Source organism: Triticum urartu, chromosome 3 (assembly GCF_003073215.2).
Source record: "Triticum urartu cultivar G1812 chromosome 3, Tu2.1, whole genome shotgun sequence".
Lineage (NCBI taxonomy): Eukaryota > Viridiplantae > Streptophyta > Magnoliopsida > Poales > Poaceae > Triticum > Triticum urartu.
This window is the reverse complement of record NC_053024.1, coordinates 544,596,735-544,613,385: the sequence shown is the minus strand read 5'-3', so window position 1 is coordinate 544,613,385 and position 16,651 is coordinate 544,596,735. Positions and strand designations below refer to the sequence as shown.

At 43.1% G+C, this 16,651-nt stretch overlaps 2 protein-coding genes and 1 non-coding gene across 3 annotated transcripts; 1 reads left to right on the top strand and 2 right to left on the bottom strand.

Annotated features, from left to right (window-relative positions):
- Window positions 1–7,447: 7,447 nt before the first annotated feature.
- TRNAD-GUC lies at window positions 7,448–7,519 on the bottom strand. The gene has a single exon. It is a non-coding gene; the product is annotated as a tRNA-Asp (tRNA).
- Window positions 7,520–8,259: 740 nt separating this feature from the next.
- On the top strand, window positions 8,260–10,513 carry LOC125544895 (uncharacterized protein At4g15545-like). The gene is made up of 9 exons (XM_048708683.1): window positions 8,260–8,710; window positions 8,804–8,872; window positions 8,958–9,011; window positions 9,154–9,217; window positions 9,324–9,410; window positions 9,514–9,834; window positions 9,956–10,001; window positions 10,106–10,184; window positions 10,278–10,513. The coding sequence occupies exons 1-9, from the start codon at window positions 8,402–8,404 to the stop codon at window positions 10,368–10,370; spliced, it is 1,122 nt and encodes a 373-aa protein (XP_048564640.1). The 5' UTR covers window positions 8,260–8,401; the 3' UTR covers window positions 10,371–10,513.
- A 262-nt stretch (window positions 10,514–10,775) lies between these two features.
- LOC125544896 (TLC domain-containing protein 4-like) lies at window positions 10,776–16,016 on the bottom strand. The gene is made up of 9 exons (XM_048708684.1): window positions 15,838–16,016; window positions 14,378–14,541; window positions 12,845–12,933; window positions 12,620–12,755; window positions 12,455–12,529; window positions 12,206–12,327; window positions 12,037–12,112; window positions 11,347–11,406; window positions 10,776–11,257 (listed from the first exon to the last, which is right to left on the bottom strand). Exons 2-9 carry the CDS (start codon window positions 14,513–14,515, stop codon window positions 11,129–11,131), a joined length of 825 nt encoding a protein of 274 aa, XP_048564641.1. The 5' UTR covers window positions 14,516–14,541; window positions 15,838–16,016; the 3' UTR covers window positions 10,776–11,128.
- Window positions 16,017–16,651: the final 635 nt, after the last annotated feature.

The following is a 16,651-nucleotide window of genomic DNA, read 5'->3' as shown; positions in this document are numbered from 1 at the left end:
GATACACCCAAAGCATTCCTACGGTATCCGGGAGTTGCATAATCTCATGGTCTAAGGAAATGATACTTGACATTAGAAAAGCTTTAGCATACGAACTACACGATCTTTGTGCTAGGCTTAGGATTGGGTCTTGTCCATCACATCATTCTCCTAATGATGTGATCCCGTTATCAATGACATCCAATGTCCATGGTCAGGAAACCGTAACCATCTATTGATCAACGAGCTAGTCAACTAGAGGCTTACTAGGGACATGGTGTTGTCTATGTATCCACACATGTATCTGAGTTTCCTATCAATACAATTATAGCATGGATAATAAACGATTATCATGAACAAGGAAATATAATAATAACTTATTTATTATTGCCTCTAGGGCATATTTCCAACAGTGATTAGGTTGATTCTTTTTGCAGATGATTAATAGATAAATTCCTCACGTCCAGCAATTTATTTCAGAATTTTTGGGGTTACAGAAGTATTCGAAACCTACAGATTACTATAGATTGGTCTGTTTTTCGTGTGTTGTTTGCTTATTTTGATGCATCAATGGCTAGTATCGGAGGGTATGAATCATAGAGAAGTTGGAATATAGTAGGTTTAACACCAATATAAATGAAGAATGAGTTCATTACAGTACATTAAGTGGTTATTTGTTTTCTTATACTAACGGAGATCATGAGAATTTCTGTTGAGTTTTGTGTTGTGAAGTTTTCAAGTTTTGTATAAAGATTTGATGGATTATGGAATAAGGAGTGGAAAGAGCCTAAGCTTGAGGATGCCCAAGGCACCCCAAGGTAAAATTCAAGGACAACCAAAATCCTAAGCTTGGGGATGCCCCCGAAGGCATCCCCTCTTTCGTCTTCTTCCATCGGTAACTTTACTTGAGGCTATATTTTTATTTATCACATGATATGTGTTTTTCTTAGAGCGTCTTGTATGATTTGAGCCTTTTCTTTTTAGTTTACCACAATCATCCTTGTTGTACACACCTTTTGGGAGAGACACATATGAATTGGAATTTATTAGAACACTCTATGTGCTTCACTTATATCTTTTGATCTAGATAATTTTGCTCTAGTGCTTCACTTATATCTTTTTAGAGCACGGTGGTGGTTTTATTTTATAGAAATTATTGATCTCTCATGCTTCACTCATATTATTTTGAGAGTCTTTTGGAACAGCATGGTAATTTTCTTTGGTTATAAAATTAGTCCTAATATGATGGGCATCCAAGATGGGTATAATACAAACTATCATAAAAAGTGCATTGAATACTATGAGAAGTTTGCTACTTGATTATTGTTTTGAGATATGAAGATGTTGATATTAGAGTCATGCTAGTTGAGTAGTTGTGAATTTGAGAAATACTTGTGCCAAAGTTTGTGATTTCCGTAGCATGCACGTATGGTGAACCGTTATGTGATGAAGTCGGAGCATGATTTATTTATTGATTGTCTTCCTTATGAGTGGCGGTCGGGGACGAGCGATGGTCTTTTCCTACCAATCTATCCCCTAGGAGCATGCGCGTACTTTGTTTCGATAATTAATTTTTTTTTGCAATAAGTATGTGAGTTCTTTATGACTAATGTTGAGTCCATGGATTATACGCACTCTCACCCTTCCACCATTGCTAGCCTCTCTAGTACCACGCAACTTTCGCCGGTACCATAAATCCACCATATACCTTCCTCAAAACAGCCACCATACCTACCTATTGTTGCATTTCCATAGCCATTCCAAGATATATTGCCATGCAACTTTCCACCGTTCCGTTTATTATGACACGCTTCATCATTGTCATATTGTCGTGCATGATCATGTAGATGACATCGTATTTGTGGCAAAGCCACCTTTATAATTCTTTCATACATGTCACGCATGAGTCATTGCACATCCCAGTACACCGCCAGAGGCATTCACATAGAGTCATATTTTGTTCTAAGAATTGAGTTGTAATTCTTGAGTTGTAAGTAAATAAAGTGTGATGATCATCATTATTAGAGCATTGTCCCATGTGAGGAAAGTATGATGGAGACTATGATTCCCCCACAAGTCGGGATGAGACTCCGGAAAAAAAAAGGGGAAAAGGAGGCCATAAAAAAGAGGAGTAAAGGCCCAAATAAAAAAATAAGAAAAAAAGAGAGAAGGGACACTATCCTTTTACCACACTTGTGCTTCAAAGTAGCACCATGATCTTCGTGATAGAGAGTCTCCTATGTTGTCACTTTCATATACTAGTGGGAATTTTTATAGAACTTGGCTTGTATATTCCAATGATGGGCTTCCTCAAAATGCCCTAGGTCTTCGTGAGCAAGCAAGTTGGATGCACACCCACTTAGTTTGTTTTGTTGAGCTTTCATACACTTATAGCTCTAGTGCGTCCGTTGCATGGCAATCCCTACTCACTCACATTGATATCTATTGATGGGCATCTCCATAGCCCATTGATATGCCTAGTTGATGTGAGACTATCTTCTCCTTTTTGTCTTCTCCACAACCACCATTCTATTCCACCAATAGTGTTATGTCCATGGCTCATGCTCATGTATTGCGTGAAGATTGAAAATTTTTGAGAACATCAAAAGTTTGAAACAATTGCTTGGCTTGTCATCGGGGTTGTGCATGATTTAAATATTTTGTATGGTGAAGATAGAGCACAGCCAAACTATATGATTTTGTAGGGATAACTTTCTTTGGCCATGTTATTTTGAGAAGACATAATTGCTTAGTTAGTATGCTTGAAGTATTATTATTTTTATGTCAATATTAAACTTTTGTCTTGAATCTTTCGGATCTGAACATTCATGTCACAATAAAGAAAATTACATTGAGAATTACGCTAGGTAGCATTCCACATCAAAAATTCTGTTTCTATCATTTACCTACTCGAGGACGAGCAGGAATTAAGCTTGGGGATGCTTGATACGTCTCCAACGTATCTATAATTTTTTATTGTTCCATTCTATTATATTACCTGTTTTGGATGTTAATGGGCTTATTTATTCACTTTTATATTATTTTTGGGACTAACCTACTAACCCAACGCCTAGTGAAAATTGCTGTTTTTTGCCTATTTTAGTGTTTCCAGAAAAGGAATATCAAACGGAATCCAAATGGAATGAAACCTTCGGGAGAGTTACTTTTGGAACAAACGTGATCCAGGGGATTTGGAGTAGACGTCAAGAAATCAACAAGGAGGCCATGAGGCAGGGAGGCGAGCCTGCCCCCTGGGCGCGCCCTCCACCCTCATGGGCCCCTCGTAGCTCCACCGACCTACTTCTTCCTCCTATATATGTCCATATACCCCGAAAACATCCAGGAGCACCACGGAACCCTATTTCCACCGCCACAACATTCTGTACCCAAGAGATCCCATCTTGGGGCCTTTTCCGGAACTCCGCCAGAGGGGGAATCGATCACGGAAGGCTTCTACATCAACACCATAGCCTCTCCGATGATGTGTGAGTAGTTTACCACAGACCTTCGTGTCCATAGTTATTAGCTAGATGGCTTCTTCTCTCTCTTTGGATCTCAATACGATGTTCTCCTCGATCTTCTTGGAGATCTATTTGATGTAACTTTTTTGCGGTGTGTTTGTCGAGATCCGATGAATTGTGGGTTTATGATCAAGTTTATCTATAAACAATATTTGATTCTTTTCTTAAATCTTTTATGTATGATTGGCTATCTTTGCAAGTCTCTTCGAATTATCAGTTTGATTTGGCCTACTAAATTGATCTTTCTTGCAATGGGAGAAGTTCTTAGCTTTGGGTTCAATCTTACGGTGTCCTTTCCCAGTGATAGCAGGGGCAGCAAGGCACGTATTGTATTATTGCCATCGAGGATAAAAAGATGGGGTTTATATCATATTGCTTGAGTTTATCCCTCTACATCATGTCATCTTGCCTAATGCGTTACTCTGTTCTTATGAACTTAATACTCTAGATGCATGCCGGATAGCGGTCGATGTGTGGAGTAATAGTAGTAGATGCAGAATCGTTTCGGTCTACTTGTCGCGGACGTGATGCCTATATACATGATCATGCCTAGATATTCTCATAATTATTCGCTTTTCTATCAATTGTTCGACAGTAATTTGTTCACCCACCGTGATACTTATGCTATCTTGAGAGAAGCCACTAGTGAAACCTATGGCCTCCGGTTCTATCTTTTATCATATAAGTTTCCAATTTATTTTATTTTGCAATCTTTACTTTCAATCTATATCATAAAAATACCAAAAATATTTATCTTATTATTGTTATCTCTATCAGATCTCACTCTCGTAAGTGACCGTGAAGGGATTGACAACCCCTTTATCATGTTGGTTGCGAGGTACTTATTTGTTTGTGTAAGTACGAGGGACTTGCGTGTAGTCTCCCACTGGATTGATACCTTGGTTCTCAAAAACTAAGGGAAATACTTACCCTACTTTGTTGTATCACCCTTTCCTCTTCAAGGGAAAACCAACGCAGTGCTCAAGAGGTAGCAACCACACACACGCTTAATTGAGTCATCTGAGTCTTTAAGACCAGCAGAAACAATTAAATTAATAATATGGGCAACACACCTCAATTGGAGAATTACCATTGGCTATGTTTCTTTTGATTTGCTCATTTTCTTTCGGATGTAAGTTAGACCACCATCATTAGCGCTATGATTATCAATTGTTATTGTCATAACCTTGTCAATACCCCACTCCATCAAGCATTTTCTCTAAGGATTTCTCAATATATTCTCCCTTATGACCTTTTTTGCGGAAAAACTTCCAATCTATTCATCTTCAATCATGATAGTACAACGAACACCAGAAATAAAAATTACATCCGGGTCCGTAGACCATCTAGCGACGACTATAAGCACTGAAGCGAGCCAAAGACGCGCCGCCGTCATCACCCCTCCATCGCCGGGTCGGGCACAACTTGTTGTAGTAGACAGTCGGGAAGTCGTCGTGCTAAGGCCCCATAGGACCGGCGCACCATAATAGCAACCGCCACCGATGAAGAATAACGTAGGCTGGAAGGATTCAACCCGACACACGAACGTAGACGAACAACGACAAGATCCGAGCTAATCCACCAAAGATAGATCCGCCAGAGACACACCTCCACACGCCCACCAATGATGCTAGACGCACCGCCGGAACGGGGGCTAGGCGGGGAGACCTTTATTCCATCTTCAGGGAGTCGCCGCCTTCTCGCCTTCCTGAGCAGGACACAAACCCTAACAAGACAGGAAAAAAGACTAAAAACGGAGCCCTCCCGCCGGCCCTTGCCAGGATCCATCGCACCTCCATGGCCCTAGGGCCACCGGAGACGACGCGGACCTGCGCCGGCGCCGGCGAGAGGTTGGAACCCTAGCTTTCTTTCTTTAAGGACGAGGGAGGAGCGACTTGAGGATCTGTTTGTTTTATCTTCGGGTATGTCTCCCTTATGACCTTTATTAGGAATAAACTAATAACCTTCTTGTGTAGTTCCAATCACCATCAATAAAATGTGTTGTGACTACCATGTAGCTATCTTGTTATTGAGAAGTCCAACAAACCGTTGCGAGGCACACTCTTTCACATGATTTCATGAAAAAACAGTTTGTGCTTGGCTTCTCTCCAAAATAACTGCATACACCATCTCTAGTGGTGGTTCTTCTAGAGGGCACATAGAAACGTGAACAGGTCTTTTCCACCATTTTCGAAAAATCAACCTTTTCGTATGAGCAAAGGGATGCTCGTCTTCGATGATCATTTCAACAATAGCTTTTCTAATTACTTCTAGGTCAAATTCATATTTGGGGATGGACTAGATCTATTGGAGTATTGGGCCTCAAGTCCTATACGATCAACAGACTGAAAGCCCGCTCATGTGGGCACACACGAGATTCTTCAGTTTTACGGCTAACCGAGGCTATAAACCAAATCCAATTTACTAAATCGGGTAGCTAGATCTAGAAACCAATTTTTCTGTTGCTAACTCAAAAAACGATGAATTTAGTTTATTTATTTTGGGTTCGGTTTGGTTTTTTATTCTTTTCTTTTTGTTTTATGCCCAGCCCTAAGGCTGCATGTATATAGAGGATTCGGTTGGGAAACCGAGGCCCACGTGCCCCATGTGTCCCAACCCCTCCCCATTTCACACTATCTTTTTAGAGAAGACCATCATGACTAGACATGCGGCAGGAAATTAATGAACACACATTTTTAGGTAAGTTGTAGCACGTACTTCCTTAACTTCAATGTCCTGGCTAAGGATAATTTCGAGGACTCCGGGTCATTGTGTTTGACCTTTCTGACACAGAGATAACCCTGTTTGTTATCATGTTCGTGCTTGACTACCATGCCAGCAATTGTGTACTTGTGCGTACATCTCCGCCATTATTATGAATGTACATATATAAATTTGTTAATGTGGTTACACATATGTTTCTTTTCATGGTTGTATTTGCAGATATTCAAAGCCATGTAGAGTGCCACAAGACCTTCCTGAATCCTTCGTAAAACATGTTGCACATATGCCGCTTTGCTTGTTGGCTGCCGTTGGTCTTTACGTTCAACCTCATGCGAATCATTCATAAAACATGTTGTTCATAAGTTGCTTGGCTTTTTGGATACAATTGTCCGCTTATCACTTGCAAAGTATTTTATTTTATTTATATACTTGTGTTTTTTTGCGGGGTTATCATACTTGTATTAATTGTTTATATTGAGATCCCACCCGTGAGACAGGTTGCAGGTGAACCTACTCCTTGGCATATTCTCATCTTTTTTGTGTGTGCGGCAAATCCTTTTTTCTCGTAGCTTTTGTGTTGCTAATGATTTGCCTTAATAAAATCTGACTAACAAAGAACAAAAGTCACACTAGATGTTTGCAATACGTCGCTGTGGTGATTTCTCCTTTGCTAGGCCCCACATTTTAAAACATACTCCCTTGACCTTAGTTCAAAGTTGCGATACTTATTTTGGATCGGAGGGGGGTACTATTTTACATGACCACTTGTTTGGAACATGTTAACCTTTATTATTTTTTAAACACGAACATCTCTTTGAATTATATGGACATTTCACGAGAATAATTTTAAATATATGAACATCATATTCAAATGCACGGATATTATTTTGATGTATGTGAGTATAATTTCTTTTCACATACAATAACTTTTCTCTAAAGTATATATTTTACAGCACACTAAGACTTTACAAATAATTAAACTGATTATATAAAATTAGTGAAATAAATTTGTACTTCTTAAGGGTTTTTTATGTAGTATTTTCAGGGGAAATTTTTATATAGCAAAAGGACAAATTCAGGTTTTGAGGAAGTCATATAAGGAGTACCCGGGTCCGGTGTATGGCCCAGTGAGCAATGAGCCCACATCGACCGAGTAGGCAAAAAAAGAAAGACCGAGCGGACAAAAATGAACTAAACCGCCATAAAGCGCAAAAATAGTTTCACGCCGTTGCCGGGGATCGAACCCGGGTCACCCGCGTGACAGGCGGGAATACTTACCACTATACTACAACGACTGAATTGTGTAAGTTTTCAATTACTCCTTAGTTATAAATATTCCCGCAGAAATCAATTACTACATCGTAGCAGCCACGGTCGCCGGTGGAGTTCAGCACCAGCGCATACCGAGCCTTCATCGATCGTACTACGACTACGAGCGGAAATGCCAAACGTACGGCCGGGAAGATGTCTACAGGGTCTTTGATCCGTTCATTGGTGAGACGATGGCGTTGCGAGATGGGGTGATATTTACAAAGCTACGTGGATTCTTCGGTGTGATCATGGAAACAGATTGTCTAGAGATTGTTAATTTTTGAAAGACTCGGCATTATAGCTTGTCTGTGGTGGCATCAGTATTACTAGAAATTGAAGAGCTAGCTTCCTCGGTTTTTTTTTTGATATTCAACATGTAAACCGACCAGCTAATGTATCGGTCCATCTTTGTGCAAAACATGCATGCACTCTGACGATTACCGAAAGTTGAACTGGTTCGAGACCCTCTTTCCTGCTCACCAGCTTGTTAGTAATGATGCCAGGAATTCATTGGTTGAATAAATCTCTCTGATTGAAACACAAAAAGAATGTCTACAGACTAGAGTACAGGCTGGGACCACGGAGGGCCGACCCTGTTCCCGTAGCTGTTTCGTAGGGATTTTTCGTATCTTCCCCGGATGGGACGTGGCAGGCGCTTTCCAAGAGCCAAGACGGAACTCGACGTGCGCGACGCATATATTCAAACGCAAGCTGACGGCCGCGCCCCTCTCCTCGATCGCCACCTCCACTAGCAGCAGCACCACATTCCTTCCTTCCCGCCCCCCGATAACCTCCTCCTCCCCGCTTCGGATCTCACCACCACCACCACGTCCGATCCGGCACTCCATTCCAACCCCAGTCGCCCGATGACGCAGACCCCCAGCGCCCACGCCGCCACGCCGGCGCCTCAACCTCCCGCCGAGGGCGCCGGGCTGTCCGAGGCCATCGTGGCCGCGCTGCCGCCGGACCCGTACGACCAGCTGGAGGTGGCCCGCAAGATCACCGCCGTGGCCGTGGCCGCGCGCGCCTCCCGCCTGGAGCACGAGGCCGCGCGCCTCCGCCAGAAGCTGGCCGACAAGGACCGCCTCGCCGCCGAGCTCGCCGACAGGGCCGAGGAGCTCGACCAGGCCCTCCGCGACGCCGACGCCCGCCTCCGCGCCGTCCTCGATGACAACGTACGTGACCTCGACCGCCTCGCCGCCTCGGTTTTGCCGGTTGCTAGCTGGTGCTGAGATTTTGTCGTTGGTCTTCTTCTTCTTGTCGTGTAGGCTAAGCTGGTGAAGGAGAGGGACTCGCTCGTCCAGACGTCCAGGAAGCTGGCCAGGGACCTCTCCAAGGTGACGCCATTTGTGATCTGCGATCACACGGCTGTTCTCCTCGCGTTTACTATCACTAACTTTTCTGGTGGGTTTCCGCTTGCAGCTGGAGACGTTCAAGAGACACCTGATGCAGACACTGGGGGACGACAATTCTTCAGTAAGCTCCTCCAGTTTAAACCGATCCTCTGTCCCCTGTTTCTGTCGGGCAATGGCCACTGTTGCCGTCCTCTGTAACCGAAGACCAGTGTATGCATTGCTAGTATTTAGTCATGAATCATTACGTGTCTCGTGCTCTGCAGAGTCAGGAGACAGTGGACATCAGGACCTGCGAGCAATCGGTCGCCAAAGCAAGTTCCTGGAGAGGTATATATTCTTTTGATCACTGCTCTCCCTCTTGGACAATGTTCATCTCTAGCAGCTCATTGTGCTCCATCTGTGTTAACTAATTCTTCTCGCGACCACCCCGAAGACGACGCGTCCGCGAGCAATAATCCTGCTCCTGCATCCACCACCCGAGCCGACGGATCTTCGGAAGCCGAAAGCGTGAACCAGGAAGGTATGCGCTCAGTCACGATCAACAACATTCCAATAATACGTATCTGCAGTGCAGCACAACTACAGGATTCTGAACAATGCTTCTGTTGTGTGCACGTTGACAGTGGCAAGGCCGTTCGAGCAGAAGCTCACCATCACGCACATGACCCCGCGCCTCATCGCCGACCCGGCGCCGAAGCAGAGGTCCTCCTCCGCGGCCTCCGCCCGGAGATACTCCACCGCCGTGTCCCCGAAGCTGGCGTCCCGCGCCTCTTCCCCTCGACGGTACTCCACGGCCGTGTCGCCGAAGCTGTCGTCCGGCAGCAGCGGCGCCGGCGCCGCCACTTCCCCGCGGCTCGAAGGCCACATGGCGATGTCGGCGTGGCTCCCCTCCAGCAAGATGTCCTCTGCGGCCAACTCGCCCCCTCGTGGGCACTCAGTCTCAGGTAGTCCTTTTTGTTCGACACAAGAGTTCATCAGCATTCACAGGAGCTAGCTCATTCATCTGGAGATTGCTCTTCATTCTCTCCGCTAAGTACGTAGTTGTTCTTCTGTTTTTGGTTTCAGGGCGCACGACGAGGATAGATGGCAAGGAGTTCTTCCGTCAAGCGAGGTAGCTCTCGTTTCCTTTTGGTATACCATAGCCTGCAAAACATTGGATTCTTGGTACGAAAACATGTCATCAATTTATTTGTCTCCTTTTTTCTTCATCCGCAGGAGCCGTCTGTCGTACGAACAGTTTGCTGCTTTCCTCGCCAACATCAAGGAGCTCAACGCTCACAGGCAATCCCAAGAGGTAACCCTCACTTTCAGTTTCCAGCTGTATTTGTGGTTTCTTTCGGATACAGATCTTGAGGTATACTTATACTATATTGGTGTGGTGGTGCAGGAGACCCTCGAAAAGGCAGACCAGATCTTCGGCGCAGAAAACAAGGACCTCCTCCTCTCATTTCAGGGCCTGCTTAGCCGTAGCCTCACGTAACACACACACACACACACCCACAGGCAATTTTATACCACCTGAATGCAATGCAGAAAGTGAAAATTATGTGCACTTTGTATGCAGAATAATCATCTGTTCATCGCAAAAGTAAAGAAATAATCGTCATTTCTTCATCACACAAAGAACTGGAGCAGCTCTTCTGCCATCCAAATAGGTTGTGTTTTGCGCTCCTTGTTGTAATTGACACGATTTTGCCCTATGAATAGAAAAAAGATCAAAGGGGGTCACACATGGTAGTGATCACAAACAGTCAGCTACAGAGCTGCTGCTGCACACCAAGATTGAGCAGGGTTTCCTTGCAATGATAAGAGAATGAAACATTACAATTCAGATTCAGAAGTCAAGAACAATACCAGCTTTCACATTCCTGAGAGTCGTAAGTCGTAACTAAAAACAGATGCCAGATTTCAACCTTTCAAATGTCACTTTTGATGACCGACGACTATCTCAGTGTCAGTGGTCGAGGGGGGCTTAGAAGCATCCAATGCACATGCAGTTTGAAGCTTCCTAAGCAATATCCAGACCGGTATATGTACAAGACGGAGAATATCCGTGGAAAATTTGAGGCCGTGCTCAAGCATACTTCTGGATTATGTACATGGGATTTTAGCTTGTGCTGCGAGTCGCACTATCTAGTTTTGCTCGGGGAGTATATGTAGTTTTATGTGACTGTAAGGCAGGATGATGGTTTTTGTAGATGGGCCGCCATGAGCTTGCATCTGCTATTCTTCTCCTCTTCACTCCCTCTTGGTTAGCGTCTTTTTAAGGCCTCTCAAGATCTTTGCAAACCATATCGTGTTCATGATGAGTAGTATTGTGGGCACGCCAAATATCAGAACGCGGCTGAAGGTCCGCATCTGCATCACCTGTCAATAATTCAGATCAAACTTAGTGTCAGAATCATCGATGTGATATTTGCCACATAGTTATGTGCTGGAACAGAAGTAGGAATTACGTCATCATAGTGGAAGTAGATGTGGTAGAACAAGTAGATGAAGAGAATTATCCGTGCCACCTGTATTACACAAATGGTTGACTATGTTAGAGAGAAAATTGTGGTAAAGCATGACCAAAGTAAAGCAAGCCAAAAGAAAAAAATGGAATCAGAAACAGGAACACACAAGGGCCTAGCAAGAAACAAAAACCAAAGACAAAACCAAAGAACCTAGGGATAACCTACTGAAGAGAGCATAGTTAAACTAAAATTACAGCATGGCCTCGGCACAGAAACATCTGGGGGTATAATAGCATTAATATTTCAACTTGTACGATAAGTTTCTGTAAATCACAAGACCAATTGCTAATACTGTATCCCATTCCCCAAGCCGAGTTAGCAAATGTCCAATGTGAGTTATACAGAACACAAACATAATACAAAAAACCATCTATTACAAAGCTTGAGGTATTCCACTAGCTGCAATTTTTAAAAGGGAATAGTGGAATAGAGTGTATAAAACAGTTGACAAACCTTAGCTTGAAGCAAATTCAACAAAATTATTTTTTTGATCTGGGTATACAATTTGAAATGCTCATTAATGTATGCACACGTTGAGGCATACTGAAGAGTGAGGACTAATTAACTTGTGGTCAGTTGCGTGAAAAATAACGTGCATTCTATAACTACTTTGTAGAAACTTCCACTTACCAGCCATGCAACAACCATTAAGCTACCGTTCACAACATAGGCCTTGGATCTTTTCAGTCCAGCAGTATCAAGATACCTTCATAACAGAAGGTAACAGGAAAGATCAGATCGAATGAAATAACAATAATGACCCAGAAATATTGTGCATTCATTGAATCAAATCAAATACCAGCGGAGGTTGATTCCAGGTGTGGTTCCTTCAGAGATGAGAACCATGTATGTATACAACTGGCCTTCCCCAGAATTCACAGAATAGACTATGGAAACAAGTGATAGGAAGTGATGAAGAACCTGGCAATGATCAACCCGTAATGAATAATACATACAAAAAATGCAGCAATGATAATTGAACAAATACAATGAATATTAACACGTGTGTCAAGGATGCAACCCAGAAATATCACATAAGGGCACTTACATACTCCATTCCACCTAGAGAAGGATAAACCCAAAATATCATTGCAATGTCAGTGATGAAGTACCCAACAGATACCTGGACAAATGAAATTAAGCCGATATGAGGCAAATAGACAATGCATGCCAACATAGTCATTTCTTGAATGGGAACAAAATAGTACTTTACCGCTAGTGTAATATTAGAGAGGTTTGAACTCCGGAAAGTTACTGGTCCATCCAGCTTATCAGAGTATAGGTCGGAAAAGAATACTAGGTACACTGACATGAATGTGATGAAAATTGCATGGACAGTGGAGATGCCCCTAGAATAGGTGAAAGATCGGTCGTGAGTAGATATGTCAATAAGCACATGGTGAAATTGGACATAAATTTTGCAGACAGATGGCTTCACCTGTTGTTCCACTCAAGCTTTTGGGCTTTTGTAAGAGAAGCATAACACTTGTAGAAGAATGAACTGACTAAGTGTGTGATGTCATAGATCTGCAAACCAAAAGGAAATTTGTAGCCAAGAAAGTAGCTAGAGTTCTGGTACATAGAGATCAATCATAACTTGTTCCATGCAAGAATTTCAGGGTTAACATAAATGTAAAATAAAACAAGAGAAAATCATAGGTTGCAGTGTGGATAGTGCAAAGGGTTTTGAAAAGTCAAACTCTGAAAACAATGCTAGAAGTGATGATTATCATCTGCATGCTGCTATCTACTTTGTTACATCGCAGAATAGTGAAAATTGCTTTTGGAGGCCAAGCTCCATGGAGGCCTCCAAATGCAAAATTCAAAAATCATGAAAATTCATATTTTTACATTTCAAAATTTTTTGAAAACAATACAGAGATAGATGAAGGCATAGTGCACAAGTGTGTAAATTTTCAGGATGAAATACGTTGAAATGAGGGCTGTGCAAAATAGACAAATCTGGGGCTTTTTAAACATGGTACTATTCATCTTCTCAGACCATGAATTTGTCTTTTTTGTACAGGTCGCTTTTCAACGTATTTCATCCTGAAATTTTACGCACATACGTCTCACATCCTTGTTTACTTGTACAAAAAAAATTTACGCACATACGTCGCACATACGTAATTTTTTGATTTTTTTTAAATCGGCCTCCTTGGAGGCCGAAAGCCAAAACGCCATTCTCGCAGAATAGTTAATAACTTACTACATATACATACCACTATTGCCTAAAGGATACAAATGGTACACAAGGTATTGTAAGGGATCCTGGCATACACAGACACACACAAAGGGCAAATAATAGGAAATTATTGCGGTACTAAACATATATGGTAATACACTGAGGCCAACCTGTATAATACAGATTAAAAACAAATATACATTGTGATTCAACTTCTGTTTCCCATGGTAGCCAAATATTGATTAAAAATGGTTAATATATTGATAGGATTAGGTTAATTTTTGTTTGCTAAACCGTAACATGCTTAGTTTTGAAAATCTTGTATTGAGTATCCGAATTTAACTGCTCATACTAAACAAAAACAAAAACGTTACAAGCCAAAACAAACTGTTAAATCTATTGCATGACTCTAATCTGAAAATTCATCACAGCTTGTATGTGAGTTTAAACCTTACATTACTTCAACCGATTTCAGATGCATCCGCGGCTTAGGATCGGATGTGGTGGGTAGCCATCGACATATTCCTAATTAGATCTCAGGCTAAACTGAGAATTTGCATATCCTACATTAGTTCTTTACAGAAACCTGCTTATACTAACAGCCATATATAGTACAAATGGTGTTCGGTAGTCCATAATTTTCACATAGTGAAGTTAAGCAAAAATGCAATAAAACTAACATCTATTTGTTTCTTCCATCTAAATACATGAATCATGTGAGCATCACTAAATTCACTGGTGACATGATCATAAATGTCAACAAATAAGAGGGGGGCAAAATAATACCATCTTGCACATCAGGATCCCACCAAGCATAGCAGTGTACGAAACATATGCATCTGCAAGAAGGTATTCCTTAACCAGTGACTCTGCTTTGTACGAGTAGGCCTTAGCCGCCATAACAGAGGTTGTGGACAGATCCATCAATTCCTATATCTTGACTCAGCAGCCTGACGAAAGAGACAAGTCACATAACAAGGTACATTTTGAGCCATAGAGAAGCCAGAATTATAAAATGCCCACGCTAAGATTAAAGATAGTTTTTGTGACATCCAGTTGACCGTAGAAGAAGAACCAAGATATGGGTCATTGCTAAACAGTACTCGGAATAGTCTTCCATTCCATGAAGTACAACACCCAACTGTCACTTGAATGCATAATGGTAAAGTACACGAATCCGACCACATGAAGAAGCTGAAGCCAAATAAATAATCAATCCCTGTCATGTGTCACTTTCACCGGAATAAAATAGCAAGCAGAAGCATGCACCAAAGATTGAGTCCATACTCTATACTGGAAGACTGGAAGCTGTGAATAAAGCAACGACGTAGTGCCGAAGCCAATGAATGGATCCTATTAACAATTGCTAGAGCCACAGTTTAAGTAAGATAGTCATTGAGGTCCCCATAAACAGCTACGAATCCAAAACGATATCAGCTAATTGCATGCTTGACAGCGATCCCTCTAAACACTAAAATTCAGGTACTATATTGGAGAATGTATCGAATCCAAAACAACTCATAACAGCGTGTGGCACTTGTAATCACGCGCACAACTCGCAGGAAAATGGTACTCGAAGATGAGTAACACGGAGAAGATACGTCCACAAACCTGACTAAATAAGGCAACGCACAAAGCGCACGAAGGAGTCAAGATGAATACAGGGGATGGGGGTCGGAAAAGGTGCGCAAGAGGGGCAACCTTTTGAGGCGTCATTCAAACCGCCAGCTCGGAAAAAAACATCCGCACGTTGCGACCAATTGGGGCACCGAATCGATGCCCGGACGACAATGGCACGCGCCGTCGCCCGGAAGAAAACACCACAGCGATCAAAAGGAAACAGCCCCGAGTCCCGGAAGGCAGGCACGCCGCCGCGCGCGACCGATAATAACCGAAACCAAAAATCCGAGGAAACGGCGAAAAAAACAGGCGAAACCTCCCGCCGTCGCATTGCGCACGGGCGGCGGAGGCACGCGATCGACGCCCGAAACTCCATCATCGGAGCCATCAATCCCACCGACGAACAGGCCTACGCCGCCACGACCGACCCCCAGACCTCGCCGTATCCCGAACGTGGCAACCCGAAGCAGGAGCCGGGACGAAAGCGAGGCGCGCCTCGGAGCCACGTCGCGCCCCACGATTTTTGCGGCGGGGCAGGACCGATCGGCGGGGAAAATTCGACGAGCGGCGGGCGGGCGGGCACGGAGGAACAGAGCGGGAGCGGGAGCGGGAGGAGGCATTAGTACCTTGCGGTTATGGCGGTCGGCGGGGAGGGGCGAGGTTCCGGCGGTGCAAAGCAATCGGGGGCGGGGGGGGTTGGATGGAGAGGGTGGCTATATTTCGCCTCCTCCGGCACCACGCCTCGCCTCGCCTCGCCCGTTGCGCAAGCCACAAAGGAAAAGGAGAATGACGGGGGCGAGAGGGAGATGGCCTGACGGGATTATAATGGCCAATTTATATTTAGGATGCCCTGCCCTGCCCTGCCATGGAAAGGGGGAGAGAAATAATTTCGAACTGAGCCGAGGGGGCAAGGAGTGTTACCAGATGCTTGCGCAAAGGGGGCGCGTTAAAAGTTAATTAAAAATAGTATCGGTGGAAACTAAAAATGACCTGCGATAAAAAATGAGACGGATGTAATTGAATGATTTTTTTGTATATTTTCAAACAAATGGTCTTTTTATATAATATAAACCAGTAAGTTAGCATCATAATAACTTTTCTAATAATGCTCCGCCTAAGGATGACAATTTTATCCATGGGCATGGATATCCGACCCAAATGAATAGAATTCGGATATGCTTTTGTGTCCATGGGCGGTGCCTAAACCCGACCCAATTGCTCGTGGCTAGGGCATGAATATAATCGTGTACCCGTGGGTATACCCAAAGTCGACCCGATAGTATGACTTAATGGGCTAAAATTTGCTATCCCTACCCCATAGTCACATGTCCCACTGTAATTTTACACTTTGTTATCTAAAACATGCAAAAGTAAATACACAATCCTCGTCGTAACTTTTATTAGTTGACATTCAATCCCCTCCGTAACATACTCTAACGC